This window comes from Polypterus senegalus, chromosome 4 (assembly GCF_016835505.1).
Source record: "Polypterus senegalus isolate Bchr_013 chromosome 4, ASM1683550v1, whole genome shotgun sequence".
NCBI classification, from domain to species: domain Eukaryota; kingdom Metazoa; phylum Chordata; class Cladistia; order Polypteriformes; family Polypteridae; genus Polypterus; species Polypterus senegalus.
This window is the reverse complement of record NC_053157.1, coordinates 56,634,779-56,658,358: the sequence shown is the minus strand read 5'-3', so window position 1 is coordinate 56,658,358 and position 23,580 is coordinate 56,634,779. Positions and strand designations below refer to the sequence as shown.

General features: G+C 38.2%; 1 protein-coding gene across 3 annotated transcripts in view; it reads left to right on the top strand.

Annotated features, from left to right (window-relative positions):
• Positions 1-23,580, top strand: part of pcsk5b (proprotein convertase subtilisin/kexin type 5b) — a 320,287-nt gene that overhangs the window by 135,165 nt on the left and 161,542 nt on the right. For all 3 annotated transcript variants that reach the window (XM_039750693.1, XM_039750694.1, XM_039750692.1), the window contains exon 4: positions 22,590-22,733. In XM_039750693.1, the coding sequence (XP_039606627.1) occupies positions 22,590-22,733 (144 nt within the window). The remainder of the gene's footprint in view (positions 1-22,589; positions 22,734-23,580) is intronic.

Sequence of the window (23,580 nt, the reverse complement as noted above, 5' to 3'; positions counted from 1 at the left end):
TTATATGGCGCATTTGCTTCCTGTCTTTTTGTTAATATTTGTATTTAAATATTCGTACCCCCTTTTGATTTCAGAATATTTTATGTAAAATATCCATCTTTAGAATTTTCTATTGTTTTGAATTAGGGCTTGAACAAGTGATATGTGATCATTGTTGTCGGTATGCTTTTAGACTTGCTAATTTCCCAAGCAAAATGAAGTTGTCTATGGCTAATTAACTGCAATCTTACAATATTTTGATAAAATGTAGGAATTATATATATCCACTACAGGTGGTTCGTTCTGTCTAAGAAGCCTGTTTAAGCAAAGCTGTGCATTAGTTTGCCCAGTAAATGTGGACCTAGGCAGCAACTAATTCAGCTTTCCTTTCACAAAGTGTCAGGATGGTTTTTGTGTCACCAAAATGAGTTTCAATAGAGTTTTAGTTTTTTTCTACCAAAATATCTCATATTAAAGCAGCAGCTCATTGTTGAGTACATTAATGTAAATGGACCAGAAATTAGCAGCTCCTGTTTAGGATAAGTTGCTACTAATTTCTGTTCTTTTTGAATTGTCTTATTGAAAGTACCCTCTTTAGAAGCAGTTACAAATGTAAATTGTTATCAAAAAATTGTAATTTTGAAATGGAAAGGACATTAATAATGAGAGTTACTGTATTTGTGGTAAAAAGTGTATCAAAATACAATTAGCCATTGATTTTATTTCTTTAAATTTGGTAATACAAGTCAGAATTGCAGTTTCAGTACTGTTGCACATACAGAGTAAAGTAAAATTCTTCCATGTGGGCTGCAGTCATGTTCTGTGTGTGTTAGAAGAGTTAATTGCATGGTGAGACTTATTTGTATCAGTTTGCTTAATTCGAAGCTTTGTTTGTTCCAGATAACATTTTCGTTAACTTTGTGATTAAGCATCAGTGCTTCAGACATGTAATAGGATATATTTGCAGTAATACATTACTCTCCCTTGTTTTATTTTACTGAACTCACAATGCAAGAACTTATAAGTTCTTTTGCCACAGTTGCAGTTATACTTAATTGTGGGCAGCATGTTGCTATGCTCTTTGAACAATAACCCACTCTTCTGTCCTTTACAGAGGTGTAGCTGTGCCTTAAGAAACTACTGCAATATAATAAATGGATTTTTAGTGATAAACTTGGCTTATCTGTTATTGAATATGTAATTTTGTGTGATGCTATTAGTCATCAACTGCAATAACTCATGTTTATATTCTCTTCCTGTACTTTTGTGCTTGTGTAAGCAAACCTTTCAAAAATGATAAATAAGAAAAGAAAAAAACTAATATGAGTTGTCATGAAAAGTCTGAAAAGATTAGGTACTGTTTACAGAGCTACTCTGCTTAAAATATTACTTAAAAAATAAAGGTCAAAGAACATGCTTTGAAACATGCTGCTTTTGAAAAGGTGCCATGAATAGGATGGATGAATAGAAATTAGTAATGATTTAACCAAAGTTATACTTGGAATAAAAAGTGTTTAATATTTGATCATAAAGAGAAATAATACATACGATTTTCAAATAGTTTTTTGAAATGTGAAAAATCCATCTCTGTATGTTGCTGCAGTTGCTTTCCTGGAATTATGGAACAATCAAATCAGCCATGTTCTTCTTAGCTGGAGAATATGATAGCTTGAATACGGGAAAAACCATATCTGTTTGCAAATTAAGGGAGACTAATGAATTCAGTGGTCTGCAATTGCTTATGTTCTTAATTTTCTAGTCGTGTTATAACTGAAGGGAGATGAGACAATGTTACATTTATATATGCGCTACTATAAGGTATCTTACTTGTGAAAACTGCCCTATTTTAATGTTTCTTTGTGTTTGTGTCAGCCTAGTTTATTGTAGCATGCCAGGCAATATTGCAATGACAGTAGTCCCATTTACATTTTCAGAAATTTACAGATAAATTGCTGGGTTAAGGCAGACATATTGGAGTCAGTATCTTGGGAAATTTGACAAGGTTCTCTAAAGTCAGAACCAAGTATGGATGCTGTAGAAGTGCCTCGTCAAGCATGCATGGTGTGATAACAAGCTTTACAAAGAAATTAGTTATAGTAAACCAGTCATAAAAGGGTCTCCTGCTCATTTGCTTAAGTATGTAAATAATGAGAGTATTTACAAGCAAGTTTGAAGCTTTATTTTTATAATTTATTTCTTAAAGCATCATCAGATACGGTAGTTAATATCCATTTACGTTGAGAAGGAAATTAAGCCTAGGTTTCACTGGATGCAGCTATATTATTCACTTCCACCATAGTAAATAAAAACATTTTTTACCGGCAGTGTAATTTTTTTTTCCCTAATAAGTGTGAAGAAGAGAATGCCATTAAATTTGAGGTATTTCCTGGTCTCTTTTCTTTTTTGTCTCTTCCTATCATGTTTTTTCTAATGAGCAGTCTTTTTCTTAGTAATGAAAATATTTTTGCATTAGCAACATTTGACATTTTTAGTGATAGTTGCCGCCTAATTTGTCTGGTCTGTTGTAAAAGGAAAGCAAGAGCTTTGGAGAGTATCTTAACATCATTATTCAGGAATGAGATTAGTCTGTGTGATGTACATTGTAGTCCTTCTAGGAAAGACAGAAACTAATGCTTGGCAAAAAGTTTGAGGTAGGATTTTATTGTCTTTTAGCTTCTATAAATGTTGCTTTGAAAAAAATGTTTAAAATAAAATTCTACTGGGTAACCATCAGGGCCTGCTGCTCTCCCACATTAAAGTGAGTATATAGGGTCTAGTAATTCTGATAGTGTAGGAAGTTTATCCAGTTCCACAGCACTAAGAATATCTAGCTGTGGTGTTTGTGTTGGTAGTTGCTGTTATTGCATTGTGGACATCCTGCTTCTGGACTTGTTGAACTAAATCTTATTGGCCTTCTCTCTGTGTTCAAAATAATGATACTGTGATTTAAAGATGAGATTTTCCATCTCTTTAATAGTCAAGAGGTTAAATTCTGATTGTAAAACCTGTCTTTTCCTATAAAGTGCCTCATTTGGAGATCTGGCATATTCTAGATCTATTCAGGTTATGTCGCTGATTAGCTCAGATGCCTTCTTAATTTTAATTTGTTTTTGTTTGAAAGGTATAAAATCTGATCTGTTATGCCTTTAGTTTTCTGGAGTATTCCTGCAGAGACCAGAGTCCTGTCTCCAGAAAATCATTTTTTCTTCGATATGAATTCTATACAGTGCTCATTAGCTAATGGCAGGGGGTTCAGATGGTTGCAATGAGATAAGTGAGTAGGGCTTAGTGATTTAAGCTTCATGATCAGAGGGGCGTGTTTAGAGAACAATAGCGTTGTACTTGCATGATTTGATAATGAGCAAAAAATTGTCTATGAAGAAATAATCAATTCTTGAGTAACAGTGATGAACTTGTAAGAAACTCCTTCCTTCTGTAATATCACAAGACCAAACCAGATTTTTTTAAAGGTAGACACTTAGCTTTTAATCTTCAATGTTTGTTTAATATAATATTTTCATCTATTAAATCTTAACACCCCAGAGATCTTACTATCTTTGGATGCAGAAAAAAATTGATATGGTTGAATGAGACTACCTATTCATTACATTGCACAAATTTGGGATTGGCCTAAACATGAGCATGGATCAAGCTACTATATACTAGCCCAGAAACCTCAGTTTGTATTAATAACATTATTTTGGACTACTTTAAACATAACACTGTACTCGACAAGGATGTCCCCTATCATCATTGCTCTTTGCAGTCGACATTGATCTATTGGCTGTTTACTTTCAAAATATATCTGTAATAATAAAAGGCAAAGCCCTGACTGACTGACTGATTGACTCATCACTAATTGTCCAACTTCCCATGTAGGTAGAAAGCTGAAATTTGGCAGGCTTATTCCTTACAGCTTACTTACAAAAGTTAAGCAGGTTTCATTTCGGTCATAACGGTCGACAAAGTCTGCCATGTTGAACTTTCTTATTTATGGCCCCATCTTTACGAAATTTGGTAGGCGGCTTCCCTGCGCTAACCGAAACCGATGTACTTACTTATTTCGATGGTATGATGCCACTGTCGGCCGCCATATTGAACTTTCCAACGTCACCAATTTTCAAACTTCCCGTGTAGGTAGAAGGCTGACCCCATCTTCACAAACTTTGGTAGGCGGCTTCCCTGCGCTAACCGAAACCAATGTACATACTTATTTCGGTGGTATGATGCCACTGTCGGCCGCCATATTGAACTTTTCAACAGTCTTTGTTACTTATGGGCCCATCTTCAAGAAATTTGGTACACGGGTTCCCAACGCTAACTGAATCCTACTTACGTACATATATACGTCCATAGCCTGCTCCTCGGTCACCGTGTGAGGTGGCATTGGGTCCCCCATCCAAACGCCTCCCACGTTGTTGGCTGCCTGCCTATATAAGACCCGCCGTCGCTCCGGTCTCTACATTCCCTTCCTTGCTTTGCCACGGGATTCACATCACCCTACTGATAACTACAGCCTTTTTGTTTAATCCACGGCTTCTTCGCTGTTTTGTTGTTTGTTTATTACAATTATAGTTATTGTATAGGTATTTTACACTTACTTTACATTGCTCGGGTACCCATTTCCTTTATCATTCCAACCCCCATTACCATGTCTATCGAGATGATCACTATCGATCAAAGAACTGTCACTTACCGAGTGGTTTCCATGCCCGGAGATAGCACCTACCTTTTCCATTCTCTTTGTTACATGTTGCACGGCCATATCAGGCTCACTCTTGATATCCGGAGGAACATTCTGTCTTATGTATTGAATGACTGGGACAGGTTCAAGGTGTGGACTGATGACGGTACAGGAGATAATTATACTACACAGGAGCACTATAAGAGTGAAATGCTTAAGCCCTTCACCTATGGTTCTGCATGCGAGTTGATGGCTGCCGCTGAATTGTTCGGTTGTCGCTTTCAAGTGTACCGAAATGGCCAAATATTTTACACCTTTCGACAACCGCCAATGCCTCTTAAACATCTTAGATTCACAGGTTACGATTTCAGTAGTGAACACTTTGATGTTTATGAATGTTTAAACTCTCAAAAGCTGGATGTGATTTTATCGATGAAACCGGTTGTGTGCTTACAACGCTTGACAGATGCCAAATGTCACTTCAACACAACAAATCCTGCAAATACTGTTGTAATTAAAACAAACCATGAAACTCAAACCGATTATGACACCAGCAATCCAAGCTGTGAGATTTGAGACAAGATTACTGTTCACATGGCCAACTGTAAGTTACATGCTCAAGAGTAAGCTCACCGCACAGCTTGGTCATATTACAACCGGAAGGCTGAACTGACAACATGGTATACAAAGATATCCTTAACAAATAATTATTGGCATATTTTCCCTCAGTTTAAAAAGGTTTAATTTTCTTCTTAATAAAAATTTTAATGCAGTACTTCGCCGCTGCGAAGCATGGATATTTTGCTAGTCAGAGATAAAGGGGATTTTTCAGGGAAAGACTTAAGCAGAAATTGTTGTGTTATGCAGATGACATGGTACTGTATATATCTGACCACAAAATTCCATTCCAGCAGTCCTAAAAGCAGTAGCAGATTTTCAAAAGTTACCTGGACTCAAACTGATCTACTAAGATAAATTGGAAGGTGTCTAGTCTAGCATTGTGTGCTAGAGGGCTCACTGGAAAAAGCACACTTTTATTCAGATTAATTTTAAGTATTGAAATATCACAAGTAAATATAAAGCTGATTTGTCAACAAAATTTTTCTGTCTCCATGGAAAAAACAAGATGTGAATAGTTAGTCCACCCTCCATCTCACATTAGCAGGTAGAATCAATACCGTCAAGCTGAACATCCTTCCCAAGCTTCTTTTTCTATTACAAGTCATCCCCATATACATTAACAAATCTTTTTTTAGAAACTAGATTCAATCAAAACCTAATTTTTTTGGAATTCTAAACATCCTTGCATCCAAAAGGTGACTTTACAACAACCTAAAGTAGAAGGGGGGGGGGGTGCATGGCACTACCTAACTTTCAATGTCATTACTGGGCAGCAAATATATAGGCCATAAAGACCTGGGGCCTTATGTATAAACGGTGTGTACACAAAAAAATGATGTTTACTCCCGTTTCCATTCTCGCATCACGATGTATAAAAACTAAACATAGCGTAAAGCCACACACATTTTTACACCAGCTAAATCCTTTGCATACGCAAGTTCTCCACTTGGTTTTGCAAACTGGCGGCACCCAGCATCAACGCAGTGCTTTTGTTCCAGTGTGGTTTCCCTTTCTTTTTTAGATCCACATCCCTGATGCCGCTTTATCAAATACTGAAATTAACCGCATATTGTTTATTAGTTTAAGGCATCTGATTGTAATTAACCTGTAACAATATAATGATCGACGGAATTCCCAAACTATTCCAAATATCATAGTAGTTTTAGTGTTGTTACAGCAAAATCTTCCACATGCAAGCACCCCACCTCAAATCAACTCTAGGCCTTTTAACTGCTTGTGACATAACAACGGACTTTCCCACACCTGCCCATAAAATAGCCTTTGAGTCAATAGTCCAATTACTTTTGAGCCCCTGAAATGAAGGGATTGTGTTAAAAAAAATGCTTTAGTTGTCTCACATTTTTATGTAATCTTTTTGTTCAACCCACTGAATTAAAGCTGAAAGTCTGCACTTCAACTGCAACTGAGTTGTTTCATTTAAAATTCATTGTGGTAATGTACAGAACCAAAATTAGATAAAAGATGTCTCTGTCCAAATATTTATGGACCTAACTGTTCATCTCAGTATTTTAATTATTCAGAGAGCTGTAGTATGATTCACATACATAGAGCACATAGAAGGATAAATGCAATACAAAGCATTTAACATGCTACTTTAGTTACGATGGAATTTGAGAAACTAGTAAATTAAATGATTTTAAGATGACATTTATGATGTTTCACTTTAATGATAAAATAAACTACATGATTAAAGTGGAAATTTCAAGATTAAAGTTCTGTTTTTTTTCCCCCCACAGTGTGCCTATTTTTTTTTCCTTTTCTCTGTACCCTAATAAGCTTCCATATGACTTTCAGACAATGGGCTGCGAGTCGCCTTTTTTACGGTGACTTTGATATCTGACAACTTTTCTTTTATTTCGGGCACTGTGCGACTTTGTGAACTTTAACTTCTGAGTTTCTCTGCCAGTCTCTGTCACTCAATCAACTTCCTTTTGTTGTTTATACCACTCTTTAAACAACAAATAGTAAGTTTTTCCTTGGCTCTACTTGGTATTCGCTGAAATTCTTCTGTTTTCCTCCAAGCTTAAGGGCTATTTATATTGATTTGCATATTCAAAGAGGCATAATTCTGGGAGGAGTTGGGGAATTTCAGCAGGCAAATGCATGTGCATTACTTTTCACATTGACCGGGATTTATGTAGCGGAAGAACGTGGAAATTGGCTTATGCAAAGATTTATTCATCCGGGTTTTTTGTGTATACGCACATTTGCACTTTTGTCCATGTTTTAGTGCGAGTTCTATGCACACCGTTATGCATGAGGCCCCTGAACATTGACACAAATCATTGAATATACACAGGCCTGGTCTACAATAAAATAAAAATCTTGCAGTACTTCTTTATATTCCATGCTCTGCGCTTCAGAAAATACATATCAATACACTAATAACGCCTAATTCAGTCAGAATATGGAACCAGTGTAGGAAGCACTTTAAGACAGAGAAGCTCTTATCTGTTGCACCTCTACATGACAAACACTCTTTTCCATCCTTTCAAACATACACTCTATTTCATCCTTGGAAAATGTCTGGAATTAAAGCATTAAGACACTTGTACATCAATAATGTTTTTGCATTCTACGAGCAATTAAGCTTTAAATTTAACTTCTCATCAGCACAGTTTGAACCTGCCTAATTTTCCTCACCTCTTACCTGTTTCTGTTCCAGAAAAAATATTGATTAGACTCAGATATCATCTCCACAATTTATAAAAACATTTTAAAGTCCCTTCCTTTCAAGGATCCCAGGGCACAATGGGAAAGGATCTTTCACTTAACATTTCACAAAAGAAGTGGAAAGCAGCCATCCTCAGAATACACTGTACGTCCACATGCACAAAGCCCTCAATTATTCAACTAAAAAAATTCTGTCAAGCACATTTATCTCAATTAGAACTATCCAAGATGTTTCTAGGGCAAGATTCAACTCCACTGGACCACATCTTCTGGATGTGCACCAAATTAACAACTTTTTGGATGATAGTTTTTGCATGCCTATCAGATAGTTTTGGCTTCACAATCACTACTAATCCATTAATAGCCATGTTTGGTGTACTCCCAGATGGGCTTAAAGTGGAGAAGGACAAACGAACTGTAATTGCCTTTACCTTGCTACTAGCACGTAGACTTATATTGCTCAACTGGAAGAATTGCAACCCACCCTAATATCAGTGGGTAACTGATGTCCTGTACTATTTGAAATTGGAAACAAATTCTCATTTAGAGGATCTATTCAAATCTTTTTTTTTAAATATGGCAGAATCTAATCAATATCATTTTAGAATAATCTTCCTTCGTTGTTTCTTCAAAGATTTGCTTTGCTAGATGCTTTTCCTTCGGGTGCTCCAGTTTTCTCCCACAGTCCAAAGACATAAGGATTGGTGATGCTACTGTGAATGCATGTGTGTGTTCATCCTGTGATGGACTTGTGCCACTTGTTTGCTGGATTAGGCTCCAACTCTACTGCAATCCTGTTCATGATTAACCGAGTTTAGAAAATAGTATGATGTGTATGTTTGTGTGTCATACAGCAGGGTACAGTCTAGGGACCTTTTATAACAAAATACAGGAATTTTGTGAAATAGAGGGAATACATTTTTTTTCTTATGGGAATTTGAATGACATATTTAGATATAATAGAAAAAATAAAGCAGTATATAGATTAACATTTTCTTTTTTTATTTAAAAAATGTCAAATCAACAACAATATATTTATTAACTAAGAAAAAAAGCATTTTTCATATAATTCCATGGGTATTTATCGTGTTTCCGACCAAGGACATATTGGTTAAAGACACAATGGACTATCTCTGGTCATCCGAAAAATGTAACGGGGGTCTGCTGGAGCCAATCCCAGCCAACACAGGGAGCAAGGCAGGAAATAAACCCCGGGCAGGGCGCCAGCCCACCGCAGTCAGGCAAAACAAGTTTGTTCTATTAGTATAATGAATTAACTGTTAGTTTTAAAAGTGTCTGTAGTATATAGCAGAGCATGGCCATATACTGTAAGTAACTGTAAGTGTTATGTTTTTCTAAAAGAATTACAGTAAAGCAGAAAGGTGCAGGAAGTGAGCCCAGGTACCTGTTCCTAAATGGAGATAAAACAAGTGAATGCTGTTTACATATTCTTTATTAATATTTCTCTTAATTGTACTTGTTCATTACCCCTGTTGGTTCATCATGAATCTTTGCTATATGCCCATGCACGGAAAAATTAACAAAATCTGAACTTTTGTTGTCATCTGAAAGAAAGCTGCACCATGTGTTTCAGGGTGGTCGATGCCAAGCAGCAGCTTTATCATCATGAAGAAATTCCAAAGTACATATATAATGGAATATTGTATCACAGAGATTTGAAAGTCACTTTGATCTGATACTGGTTATCTTGCAATCTACTTGACTAATCCATGTGAAGCACAATTTGAGAACCCACTGACAACCTAGTTTGGAAACGTAACATTTTAGCTAACATTAATTGGACTGTAATCTACCTACGTGAACTTGTTCATAAACTGTCTTCAGAGAGATTACATGTCTTCACATAGTGAGTAGTAGTTAATGCTTGGTTGATCAGTGCTGCACCTGAAAGCCATGCATTTTTTGGGGTTTCATTACCCTTCTCTTCAGAAAATCATACCAGTTCATTTTCAGGTGTTTTATAAGGATGCATTTTTATTTTAAGAGAATGTAACTTACATTCATCAGTATTTGGTAGTTTAACATATTTAATAGTTATTGATTGTTGCTTCGGTGTTGATGTGCTGTAGGTTTTGCAATAGCTGGTTGTACATTGGCTGTAGTGAATGAGAATGAACAGGACTCAGCATCTTGTGGAATATGGGGGGGATCTCTACAAACCATAACATTAGAGTATCAAATCAAATTTTAGTACAGTAGTGATAGTCGTGTCTATTAAATTATTACTAATATTTCACCTAATTTTGTGGCTTTTTGTACCACTGAGGAGCCCCCTTTGAGTTTCTACTGTGCTAATTTTAAAAATATTGCAAGGTGGAAAACCCATTTGGGTATCAATCTTTGTATTTTGTGCACAATTGTATACTTGTATAATATCAACAAGCTGAGAACTTGGATAGGACCCCCTTAGAGCTCCAATTTTGGTGATATACGGCAGACTGGGAGTTTCCTCTATGCAAACTTTTATATCCAGTACCAAAATTAGCATTGTACTGGTATAGTACTGTTTTACAAATTGGTAATTTTTGGTACTTTTCAGTACCAGTATACAGCACTACAATATTGTGTGAAACCTGTAAAATGTATATAAAAATGAAGAATAGAATTAAACAAAATTAGAGTTGTAGTTAAGCATTTGCATTTATAATTTGTATTGGGAAGAACGTATTTTTTCCTTTTTTTATTTTTCAGCCTCATAAAAAAAAAAAACATTCTTGTTAAAAAATAATAAAAATTAATTCTGAAGTGTGGGAAATGTATTAATGTATTTAGCAGTGCTGATTAAGAAGCCTTGATTATTTAATTCTGCATTAACATTTTTTTTTTATTTACAGCATCTCACAAAGCAAACAACACTTGTAATAATTCTGCATTTTAAAAACATTTGACTTCAGCATTGCCATTGAGACCTATGAGGTGTTCAGGTAAACTAGAAAATCACCTGAATAAACCAGAATTTAAATTATACTCTTAGTGAATTTTAAACTGTAATTTGTCTGTCTGCTTTGGTTGTGTACGTTTGCCAGGTACTGAGAGTTTTTTTCCTGTAGTTGTGTACGCACTCGAGTTTAAATAACAAAGCTGCCAATTCACTTTCTGCCCTGACTAGCAGCATGTGCTAGAACAAGATGCTTGTGCTACCATTTATTTATATATATATATATATATATAATTTTTTTAACGTGAAATATTTTACTAATTACACCCAAAGGAAGCAGGAAGAAGCACAAGGAGCCATATTTAGTTTCACATGTAGACAAAGTTTATTTATAGATTATTTTACTGAAATGCATCCATCCATTCATCCTCTTCCGCTTATCCTGGGTCGGGTCGCGGGGACAGCAGCTTAAGCAGAGAGGCCCAGACTTCCCTCTCCCTGGCCACTTCTTCCAGCTCTTCCGAGAGAATCCCAAGGTGTTCCCAGGTCAGCTGGGAGACATAGTCCCTCCGGCGTGTCCTGGGTCTTCCCTGGGGCCTCCTCCCGGTTGGACATGTCCGGAACTCCTCACCAGGGAGGCATCCAGGAGGCATCCTGATCAGATGCCCGAGCCACCTCATTTGACTCCTCTCGATGCGGAGGAGCAGCGGCTCTCCTCTGAGCCCCTCCCGGATGACTGAGCTTCTCACCCTATCTTTAAGGGAAAGCCCAGACACCCTGCGGAGGAAACTCATTTCAGCCGCTTGTATTCACAATCTCGTTCTTTCGGTCACTATCCATAGCTCATGACCATAGGTGAGGGTAGGTACGTAGATCGACTGGTAAATTGAGAGCTTTGCCTTACAGCTCAGCTCTTTTATCACCACGACGGACCAATGTAGAGCCCGCATCACTGCGAATGCCGCACCGATCTGCCTGTCGAACTCACGTTCCACTCTTCCCTCACTCGTGAACAAGACCCCGAGATACTTGAACTCCTCCACTTAGGGCAGGATCTTTTCCCCAACCCTGAGAGGGCACTCCACCCTTTTCCGGCTGAGGACCATGGTCTCAGATTTGGAGGTGCTGATTCTCATCCCAGCCACTTCACACTCTGCTGCGAACCGATCCAAAGAGAGTTGAAGATCACGGCCTGATGAAGCAAACAAGACAACATCATCTGCAAAAAGCAGTGACCCAATCCTGAGTCCACCAAACTGGACCCCTTCAACACCATGGCTGCGCCTAGAAATTCTGTCCATAAAAGTCATGAACAGAATTGGTGACAAGGGGCAGCTCTGGCGGAGTCCAACTCTCACTGGAAATGGGCTCGACTTACTGCCGGCAATGCCGACCAAGCTCTGACAACGAACAGCTCTTATCGGGGGTCCGGTAACCTATACTCCCGGAGCACCCCCCACAGGGTTCCCCGAGGGACACGGTCAATGCCTTTTCCAAGTCCACAAAACACATGTAGACTGGTTGGGCAAACTCCCATGCACCCTCAGGACTCTGCTAAGGGTGTAGAGCTGGTCCACTGTTCCGCGACCAGGACGAAAACCACACTGTTCCTCCTGAATCTGAGGTTCACTATCCGACGGACCCTCCTCTCCAGAACCCCCGAATAGACTTTTCCAGGGAGGCTGAGGAGTGTGATCCCTCTATAGTTGGAACACACCCTCCGGTCCCCCTTTTTAAAGAGGGCGACCACCACCCCGGTCTGCCAATCTAGAGGCACTGTCCCCGATGTCCATGTGATGTTGCAGAGACGTGTCAACCAAGACAGTCCTACAACATCCAGAGCCTTAAGGAACTCGGGCGTATCTCATCCACCCCCGGGGCCCTGCCACCAAGGAGTTTTTTGACCACCTCGGTGACTTCAGTCCCAGAGATGGGAGAGCCCACCTCAGAGTCTCCAGGCTCTGCTTCCTCATTGGAAGACATGTTAGTGGGATTGAGGAGGTCTTCAAACTACTCCCCCCACCGACCTACAATGTCCCGAGTTGAGGACAGCAGCGCACCATCCCCACCATATACGGTGTTGACACTGCACTGTTTCCCCCTCCTGAGACACCGGACGGTGGACCAGAATCTAATCGAAGCCGTCCGAAAGTCGTTCTCCATGGCCTCCCCAAAGTCCTCCCATGCCCGAGTTTTTGCCTCAGCAACACGAAGCCGCATTCCGCTTGGCCTGCCGGTACCTATCAGCTGCCTCCAGAGACCCACAGGACAAAAAAGTCCTATAGGACTCCTTCTTCAGCTTGACAGCATCCCTCACCGCCGGTGTCCACCAACGGGTTCGGGGATTGCCGCCACGACAGGCACCGACCACCTTGCGGCCACAGCTCCGGTCAGCCACCTCAACAATAGAGGCACGGAACATGGCCCATTCGGACTCAATGTCCCCACCTCCCTCGGGATGTGGTCGAAGTTCTGCCGAGGTGGGAGTTGAAGCTACTTCTGACAGGGGACTCTGCCAGCCGTTCCCAGCAGACCCTCACAACACGTTTGGGCCTACCAGGTCTGACCGGCATCTTCCCCCACCATCGAAGCCAACTCACCACCAGGTGGTGATCAGTTGACAGCTCCGCCCCTCTCTTCATCCGCAAGTCCGATGACACGACCACAAAGTCGATCATTGAACTGAGGCCTAGGGTGTCCTGGTGCCAAGTGCACATATGAACACCCCTATGCTTGAACATGGTGTTCGTTATGGACAATCCGTGACGAGCACAGAAGTCCAATAACAAAACATCGCTCGGGTTCAGATCGGTGGGGCCATTCCTCCCAATCACCCCCTTCCAGGTCTCATTGTCATTGCTCACATGAGCATTGAAGTTTCCCAGCAGAACAAGGGAGTCCCCAGAAGGTACGCCCTCTAGCACCCCCTCCAGGGACTCCAAAAAGGGTGGATACTCCAAACTGCTGTTGGGCATACGCACAAACAGTCAGGACCCTTCCCCCACCCGGCGGAGGGAGGCCACCCTCGTCCACGGGTAAACCCCAATGCACAGGCTCCAAGTTGGGGGGCAATAAGTATGCCCACACCTGCTCGGCGCCTCTCACCGGGGGCAACTCCAGAGTGGTAGAGAGTCCAGTCCCTCTCAACAAGATTGGTTTCAGAGTCCAAGCTGTGCGTCGAGGTGAGTCTGACTATATCTAGCCGGAACCTCTCGACCTCGCGCACTAGCTCAGGCTCCTTCCCTTCAGAGAGGTGACATTCCATGTCCCAAGAGCCAGTTTCTGTAGCCGAGGATCAGACCACCAAGGTCCCCGCCTTCGGCCACCACCCAACTCACACTGCACCCAACCTCCTTGGCCCCTCCCATAGGTGGTGAGCCCATGGGGAGGAGGACCCACGTTACCTCTTCGGGCTGTGCCCGGCCGAGCCCCATGGGTGCAGGCCCGGCCACCAGACGGTCATTATCGAGCCCCACCTCAAGGCATGGCTCCAGAGAGGGGCCCCGGTGACCCGCATCCAAGCAAGGGAAAACGTTGTCCAAAGTTTTCTTTCGTCATTGGAGGTTTGTTGAACCGCTCTTTGTCTCATTCCTCACCTAGGACCAGTTTGCCTTGGGTGGCCCTACCAGGGGCATAAAGCCCCGGACAACATAGCTCCTAGGATCATTGGGACACGCAAACCCCTCCACCACGATAAGGTGATGGTTCAAGTAGGGGTACTGAAATGCAAATATTTTTAAATAACTTGCATTACTGAAATGCAATGCAAGTTATTTAAAAATATTTACATCTTTTACTTCTTTGTTCTGTAGTAAGAATGTAAGCTACAGCAAGCTATAAAATGGTAAATCTGTTTTTTCCTTAGTTCTACAAGTACTGTTTTTCTGTTTCATAACGTATGCTTGCATCAGTTTGAAATTAAGATGATGAGTCACTTAATAAACATTTTTTTTTCTTTGATAGATTCAGATGTTTTGAGTAGACAATGATGGTTGTGCTTTTGGCTAATATTTTAGAGTTTGACGCATCCTTTCAATGCAGTGTGAATTTTGTGAACCTTTTGGCCAAGATTATATTGTTTGCGGTTTGGATTGCTTCAGCAATCTACTGCTTAATAAACTACAGCTGGGAAGAAATATGGCTCTGAGACTCCTGTCACATGCCAGAAACTGTGACCACATAAGCCCTCTGCTAGCTACAGAGCATTGGCTTCTGGTGAGGCTCAGAACCGAGACAACACTGTTTACTTTGAAATAATTGAAATGAAATAACATGTATTTGTATATGATGTCAACCTCAAAGTCTAATCTAGGAGCAATGAGACCAAGGCTCGAAACATTACTCGAAAGACACCAGACTATTGCAAGGCATACTCCCATATGTAAGACATATGTCATGTTGCCAGTTAACCAAACTCTTATGCCTTTAGGATAAGGGAGAAGGTCCAGAGCACCTGTTAAAACCATATGCAAATGCAAGGAGATCAGTGAAGAGTCCATGATTCTAAAGCAGACTCGCTAACCACAAGGGGCCAATATGTCACCTACTGTAAAATTGACTAAACCTTTTAACTATTTTCTCAAGTCTTTTCCTGCCATAGTGATTGTGACTCTGTTTTACTGTCCACCACTTTCAAGGATTCTCTTGTCATGTTAACTCATGTAAGTTTGCTTTGTTGCGTTTATATAGCATCATGCTATGGTGTGCACTGTGAAGGAGAGTATGTGAAGTGTAAATCAATTGTTTATTGACTTGAAAATTGTCATTCTGGCCTATAATCTTATTTTCCTACTCTGATTCCTCTGTTTTAATTTGTCCGTTGCATTCTGATGACTTGTTGGCATTGTTTAAATGCCTATCATTTATTCTTTTGATGCACAGTATTAGATAGCCAAGTCCAGTTGAATGTTTACCATCTTAAAGTAGTTTACTTTTAAAATATTTTCAGCAGCCTGTATTTATACTGTGCTGAGCAGAGGCAGGTTAAGGGACTTGCTAATGGTCACAGTGAAATATTTGTTATAAATGAACACACATCCTTGTGGTTTTCAGTCTAAAGCCACAGCTCTTAAGCAGCACTGTCTGCTCAGTGGGTTACATTATACAGCTTTGTTTTTTGTAACTGGCAAAAACACATATGTGATATGTCATCAACAATGAAGTATCACTTTTCTGAACGTGATTATTCCAAAAGAGGTTTCAGCAAAATAAGAACCAATATTAAAAGGGATGGCCAGTACGTTGCAGGGCATGATTACTCTCTCTCACACATGTACAAGTGCATATCCACCAAAGCAATGTTCTCTCACTCATGTAATGGAAGGCAGTAATTGAAAATGGACGGATGATCAACCTATTATGCTACATCCAACTGATTCTGCAAAAATTCCAATAATAAAAGATTCTAGCACATGAGAAACATTTCCTCATTCACCCTGTTAGAAATGTTGCTTTAGGACCCAACTCAACAAAACTGTGTTGAGAAAACTGATGGATAGATTTACATGTTATTAATTCTGAAGAGCTTTATTTACTTTCTTTGAGCTTATTCAGCAACAAAGTAACATTTACTTTAATGTTTTGTAAGAGGCTTGCCAAACCAGAAACGTCATCAGTGTGGAATGGAGAGTCCCAGTGGGACCAGTTTATGTGAAGACAGCCGGTGGCAACAGAGGGTTCTTCCACCAAATGCTGAGTGGAGTCCTCCCAAGAGCAATCATTGAGGTTTTAGTGATTAAGACTGGGTCAGAAATGTCTGGTGTATTTACTCGTACTTTTTTGGGAGTTTGGGTGGATATAGGAGTCATTATAACCTGATGATTTCCCCAGTTAATAGACCCACCCTTTTTCCAGAAGTCAACTTCAGGCGAGTTTTGAATACTTTTTCCTCTAAGGGGTTCAACAAGGCCAGAGACAGGTTGGGCTAAGGTTCACTGTCATTTGAGCAGTTGCCAATTACTTATTTCTGTTCCATTGATTTGCAGTTACATGACACAGTGTCTGCTGTGCAGTTGCACGCTGATTTTGCAAACTCCCTGTCTCATTACATTACATTATATTCCAAAATTCTGATAAAGTCTAGTATATCAGAAAGCATTTTCACAGGAAGTGTTATTTTAACTTTGTTTTGTGCAGATCTTTTTTTATTGTTTTCTTTTTTCTCTCTTGCTGTGCTGAACTGAAAATTACTAGCTATTTGATTTGACATTTTGGATAGTGCTTTACAAGGCTGAGTTTATGGAACTGTTAAATTGTGAACTTTTTTTTGGTCCAACTATTAGTCCATACTTGTGCTTAATTTGGAATTCAGTTCAGATTTACAAAGATGAATGGTCAAGTACAGCCTTGTTTGAAAAAGGTGGTAATCCCAGCTATGAAACAAAATTTCAAGTGCGGATTATTTTTATTAGATAAGGGCGCATAAGAGAGAAGTTGTTCAAATGAACTGGCATCTTACTTTTAAACAAAGGCTATGCAAATGTAATTGATTTTATTTATACCTAAGATGAGCATCTGTCATTATGGGTATTAATCCGGTACCTAGCATTAACCAGTTGTATTATACAAATTAGGGGTTGTCCGCATTATTAAAAAAAAAAAAAAAATTCTATTAAAGCATAATGGATTTGGATGTTTTAGGCTATTGTATAATTGAAGAAACTGCTTGGTAATTCCATGTGCTGTTTCTTCAGAGGTTTGGTCTTTTTATCCTGGAGTGTTTTAATTGAAAGGAGCTACAAACAGTGTTTTTCTCCTCTACACATCGACATCAAAATGAAGTCACACCTGGTGTAGTACTGAATGCACTGAGACCATATGGTTGGATACCAACCAGAAAGCAAATACTAAGTGCAAATCTGAATGATGAAAGACAGGCTGAATAAACCTGGTAGCTTTGAAGTGCCAGTGCAGACCTCACTAAGGCTGTTTCTTCAGACCAACAAAAACTGCCACTGAAATGCTGATTCAGAAGTATCATTGGCAACAATATATTGTGACAAAGGTGTTGTGATAGCGCTAATGAGATGAAGACTTAGTAAGTGTTCACCTTCGGAAATTATTGAACTCACATTTTAATGAAATAATGAGTAAGAATATTCAAATGTTTTATTGGATGTTTTTATGCTGTATAATTTAATGCATGTGGAGTTGGAAATTTGTTATTCTAAATATTTGTTAAGAATGTATTTAATTTGCTTTTAGTGACATAAGGTCACAGCTTTTGGGTGCAGTGGGCACAAGGCAGAAAGCAATCATGGACAGAAAGCCAGTCCATAATATGAGGAACTCATGTTGATAGAAATGTATTTCTCCCCAGGGGAATCTGGCCTTTTACAGAAGCTCTTTAAATACATAAATAGATAAGTAAGCAATTAAATAAATATACACACACTCTTTGGTCTGAGCACACACTAGAATGACTATAAAGCAAGAAAATGCAATAGAAAGGAAACATCTGAACTTGCTGTCACATTCCCAGTGAGAAATTATCCAGAAACATTGCTGTTTGTGTAATGGAGCTCCCGTAGTGTTCCTTGACACACTTCTGCTGAATGATTCGTTGGCTCAAATTCCTTAATGTTTGTGTGTCAGAGAGAGGATGTGGAGCATTGTTCATAATGGCAATGTGTTTTGTTTTAATTCTCTTTTTCTACTACCTCCAGGCAGCCGAGAGTATGTTCTGTAACTGAGCCTGCCCTTTTAATTGGCTTGTTGATTCAGTGGGCCTCTGTTGAAATGAGATTACCAGCCCAGCATACCACAATGTAGAAAAATCACACTGGCCATTTATGAAAGATGTGAAGGATGTTACTTCCCACATTAAAGGAACACAGTCTATTAAGGAAAAAGAGCTTGCTCTGTCCTTTCTTATATAGCTCCTCTGTCTTCTGAGACCAGTCCAATCTGTCATTAATGTCGACCCCCAGGTATTTGTAAAAGGGAACCACCTCTTTGTCCACTCCTTGAATAGTGACTGGACAATGCGGTGACCGTCAATAACCAGTTCCTTGGTTTTGCAAATTTTAAGATAGAGACAATTCCTTTTGAACCAAGAAACAAACTTCTCCACATGACTTATATACTCTGTCTCATCCTCTTTATCATTACACTCCATAAGTGCAGAATCATTTGATAATTTCTGCAAGTGACATGACCTGGTGTTATATTTATAGTTTAGGTATACAGAGTAGAGACAAAAAGAGGTGGGACTGTTCCTTGTGTTGCTCACATCTGCATCAGAAACGAACTGTGCACCTCCACCAGGCACCGACCTTTGAAGGGCGCCGATCGATGATGTGGATTTTTCAGGTTAAAAAGAAGAAAAAAAATTAATAAAAACATTAATATCACTGAAAATTAGTAAAACATTTATAGATATTTCCCTTTGCTTTTTATGACTTTGTAAACAACTTGCACATTGAAATGTGTTTATTGACTTTTACAGTCACAATTTTTATATTGTGTTAATTTTATCAAAAGTATTGTAATTTGTTTATGTTAAAATTCTAAAATAATTTTTGTTTTCTTTGTGAATACAGTAAATTTGCTTTATCCATTTCGTCTGAAGAAGGGCACTTATTTTCCTTTTCGGCACCAAGTGTCATTTTGCCACACTACGGGTCTGTCCTTGAGTCTCACAAACTGCAGTATGTCCAACAGATCGTCCATTATCCAGGATACCATAGGCTCATCCACCTCCATATCTTTGAGTTTACCCCTTAACAGAGATGGCTGGATGGTATTGAAGGCACTGGAGAAATCTAAAAACAATCCTACACAAACATTGATGCATAGCCAAGATGATAGCAAAGATGTGCACACCGAAAGAGAGTCATTCCTTAGCTTTTGCTCATTGACTAAAGTGTTGAGGAAAAATGGGCGCACCTATTAAATCCCCCTTGGCACTAATTTTTCCATTAGATACACTATAAAGTACACACAAATACAAACTCAATTATGATATAAAATATACGCCTCTTGTGAAATGTGATTTGACCACTGAAAGAGGGTTTTACATACTGGAAAGGTATGTTTTTATAAAATATAATATACAGTAAGTGAATTAAAGAATTTGTATTAAAACAAAACACGATGCAAATCACTACTTTCAGAGGGAACGAAAACAAAAAATAATCCACATGCAAACATTTTACTGACTTTTTTTTTTTTCTTTGAAAAGCCAAATGATGAGTGTACCAGTTCTGGTACATTGTTAATTAAGACCTCGGCCTTTCTTATCTAAATCCTCCATTGGTATAAAGCTCAACAGTATAGTTAAATAGCAAAATTTGAACAATTCTTTAACAGATCAGGACTGTTTGACTTATGTTAGGTAGATTGCCCAGAGGGGACTGGGCGGTCTCTTGGTCTGGAACCCCTATAGATTTTATTTTTTTCTCCAGCCTTTGGAGTTTTTTTTTGTTTTTTCTGTCCACCCTGGCCATCGGACCTTACTCTTATTCTATGTTAATTAATGTTGACTTATGTTTATATTTTATTGTGTCTTCTATTTTTCTATTCATTTTGTAAAGCACTTTGAGCTACATTTTTTTGTATGAATATGTGCTATATAAATAAATGTTGATTGATTGATTGATCTGAAGCAGAATGAAAAACAAATCATGAAAATAAACTAGATGTTATGTTCTAAAAGGTATGACATCTGTATACATGTTTACACATTTCTTTACAAAATTTGACCTCGCTCTCAAAACTGACTGCTAATTTAATTCTTCATCTTGCTTCTGTAAGCTAACTTACTTTTTCAGTTTGTTATTATCTAAAGGAACAGTTATCAGTTATAGAGAAAATATGTTTCATTTCCTAAGGCTTAACATTTTTCTGATTGTGACAATGTTTTTATGGCTCTCTTAATGCTGAGTGTTTGGTTGAGTTTTGCAATACCTTGCATGCATGGGTGGCATACAGATTATTTTGCTCTCTTTTCTGTGCTTGCTCTCTCTTTTGTTTGCCTCTGTAGCCTCATAAACTCAGTGTTCATTATGTAGACTGATTTATGTATAGATGTGATTTGCTTCGGTTTTAAAGCATTCATTCAGGAGTGATGGGGTCGTTTAGTCCTGATAGAAAGCTTCTGTTTATGCACTATAGAACTGAAGAGCAGTGTCTTTTCCATATCAAAACAAGTTCATTACTAGAACGCCTGTGTTTCTGGGAAATTGTTGTTTGGAGGTGTTGATCAGGTCTTGCTTATTTTTTACTTATCATTCAGATTTCCCATCTGCAGATTTTATGTTTTGTTTAGAGTTCTTCTTGCTGTCCCATTAAGATTTTTAAATGGCTGTAGCTCTTCCGAAGTTTTACCTGTGTAACACTTGTATTTGAAGCAGGCACTGTTTTGCCATTAGTAAAGAGAAAAGATTCACAAATAGTCATGTGTTTCTTCTGTCTTTATCAGTTTAAAGTTTTATGGGCATTACAAAGTGAATAATAGTGATAATTATGTTTTGACTTTTATTGTTTCTAAATTTTCCTTAACAGTATCTGATAGATTATGATAGCATTGTTTGTTTCTGTAGCACACATGTAGGTGGGATTGTGGTTTTATGGATTTATACCTCTGCTCTACTTAAAGCATCAAACTTAAAAACATCTATTCCTTTCCTTTAAGAGAAATAATATGCTGCCTTTTTATAGCCTTAGCCATGACTATACAACCCAACAATAAAACTCATTTAAAGACACATCACTTGAGTTAACCTCTTTTAATGGCTTTCACTTTAAATGTAATCGTACATCATCTAGCTGACCTTTTGAAAGCCTTTGAGTACGTTAATTCTAAAAAAATGTCTGGGTTAAATGACCAGAGTGATCTTGTATTCAGCTTATAGCTAAGTGCTAACTGGTTGACATCAGAAGTAAATTCTCAGCTGTTGAATTCCTCCTTATGCAGTTAGCAGTGTCTGAACCCGAAAGTGGTCTTGTTCTGTTAATATCTGATTTTCAACTTAGCTATGTTAAATGATTACTGTTCTTCTTCTGTGTAAATTAATGTGTCTTGTGGCTTTGATTAAGAATAGATACCAAAATTGAACTAACTGTGAAATTTGTCTTTTGGTAAAGTTTTCCTTTTTGTTCATATCTGAATTTTGTGGGTGGCCTATGTTTGGTATAGCCTAATGTTTCCCAAGGCAAGGTCAATGTAAATTTGTTGTGTTTTCTATAATCACAGATTTTTGTTAATTTTCATAACCTTTAATGTGCATTTCCAGCTTTTATCTTGTGTAATTGTATAATGTTGGTTTAAGCTTGGATTTTTTTTTCTTTTGAGATTTTAGGTTGTAATTAATAAAATGTTGAGGCTGACAAACAGAAAAAATAGCTTGCTGTTTTTGTATATTTGATTGATTTGTGGTGCCCCATCAAAATTTGCTTTCTGTCTTGCCCCTTCCCTAAACTTTAAGTTGAAATAGATAATGCTTAGATGAATATGCATATTAAAAAGATCGTTTTTTCCAAATCCTCATCTTAGTGGGTTTGTATTCGAATGTCCCTAATATTGGGGTGACACCCCATTATACCCACAGCCTCTCTGCATCCCTAATAACTGTGATTGTGTTTAGAAAGTAGATGAAAATACTGAATATCAAATACACTTTTTATAAATGTTCAACTTTCCTAAAAACACATGTTTATTAACACAAAAAATATTTCTGCATTTTTTTTTTTGTTTGTTTTTTTCTTCTCCAGCACTGCAATGATGACACTCGTAATTGTCAATCTGGAATGAATATTGAAGGCGCTTGGAAGCGTGGTTATACTGGGAAAAATGTTGTAGTCACCATTTTGGATGACGGAATTGAGAGAAACCATCCTGATCTGGTTCAAAATTTTGTAAGTTAATAACTTCTATCATTACTACACTCCTATACTGTAGTCCTATTATGCTGTACGTATATGTTTTCAATGTAGTATATGAATAAATATTGACAATATAGTACTTGCGTAATGGTTTTGGTTAACACTACCTAATTATTATTATTATTTTTTACTTTAGGTGTCATTCAATCATTTATTGCACTACTAGTTTATTTGAACAGGGGCATGACTTAAAAATGTTTACTTAATGAGTATATCATAGGTTTTAAAATAATCATGCTATTTAAATTGGTAAAGCAGCTGTTCTGTTTTACTGTTATTATTGTATACCTGGGTGAACTTAAAATTTTGTGATGAAAAAGTATAAACCTCTTCATTATCTTTTAATTTAATTGTAAGGCCTGTACATTAGTTTCAGATAAGTTGCACGTTTTATGATGTACAAATTTTATTAATGCTCTCTGCACCTTTTATTTATAATCATTTTATCATATTTGTGTTTGCAATTTTTTTATCCTTTTGTTGCTCTTTTTAGTTTTTTTTGTTTTTTCTTCTAAATACCTTAATGTAATAAGGTAAAGCGAAAAAGTGTCCGTGATGCATAAATTTAAATGAGTACAACATCAATATAGAATTATTTTTTGCTTTCTGGCATGGTCAGCAGTAAGGAAAGAAGGATTTTCTTCTGTAACAGAATGCTTGTTAATTGCAGTTCACGACTGTCAAGTTAGCTTATTCTGAATAAATCCCTCTTCCATTACCTGGTCAAAAGTATTTATGAAGAAGTATACATCAGTTTTTGTAATTCAAGTCCACCTGAGCTTAAAAACAAGCTGGATGAGTACAATGAAGAGCGAGGCAC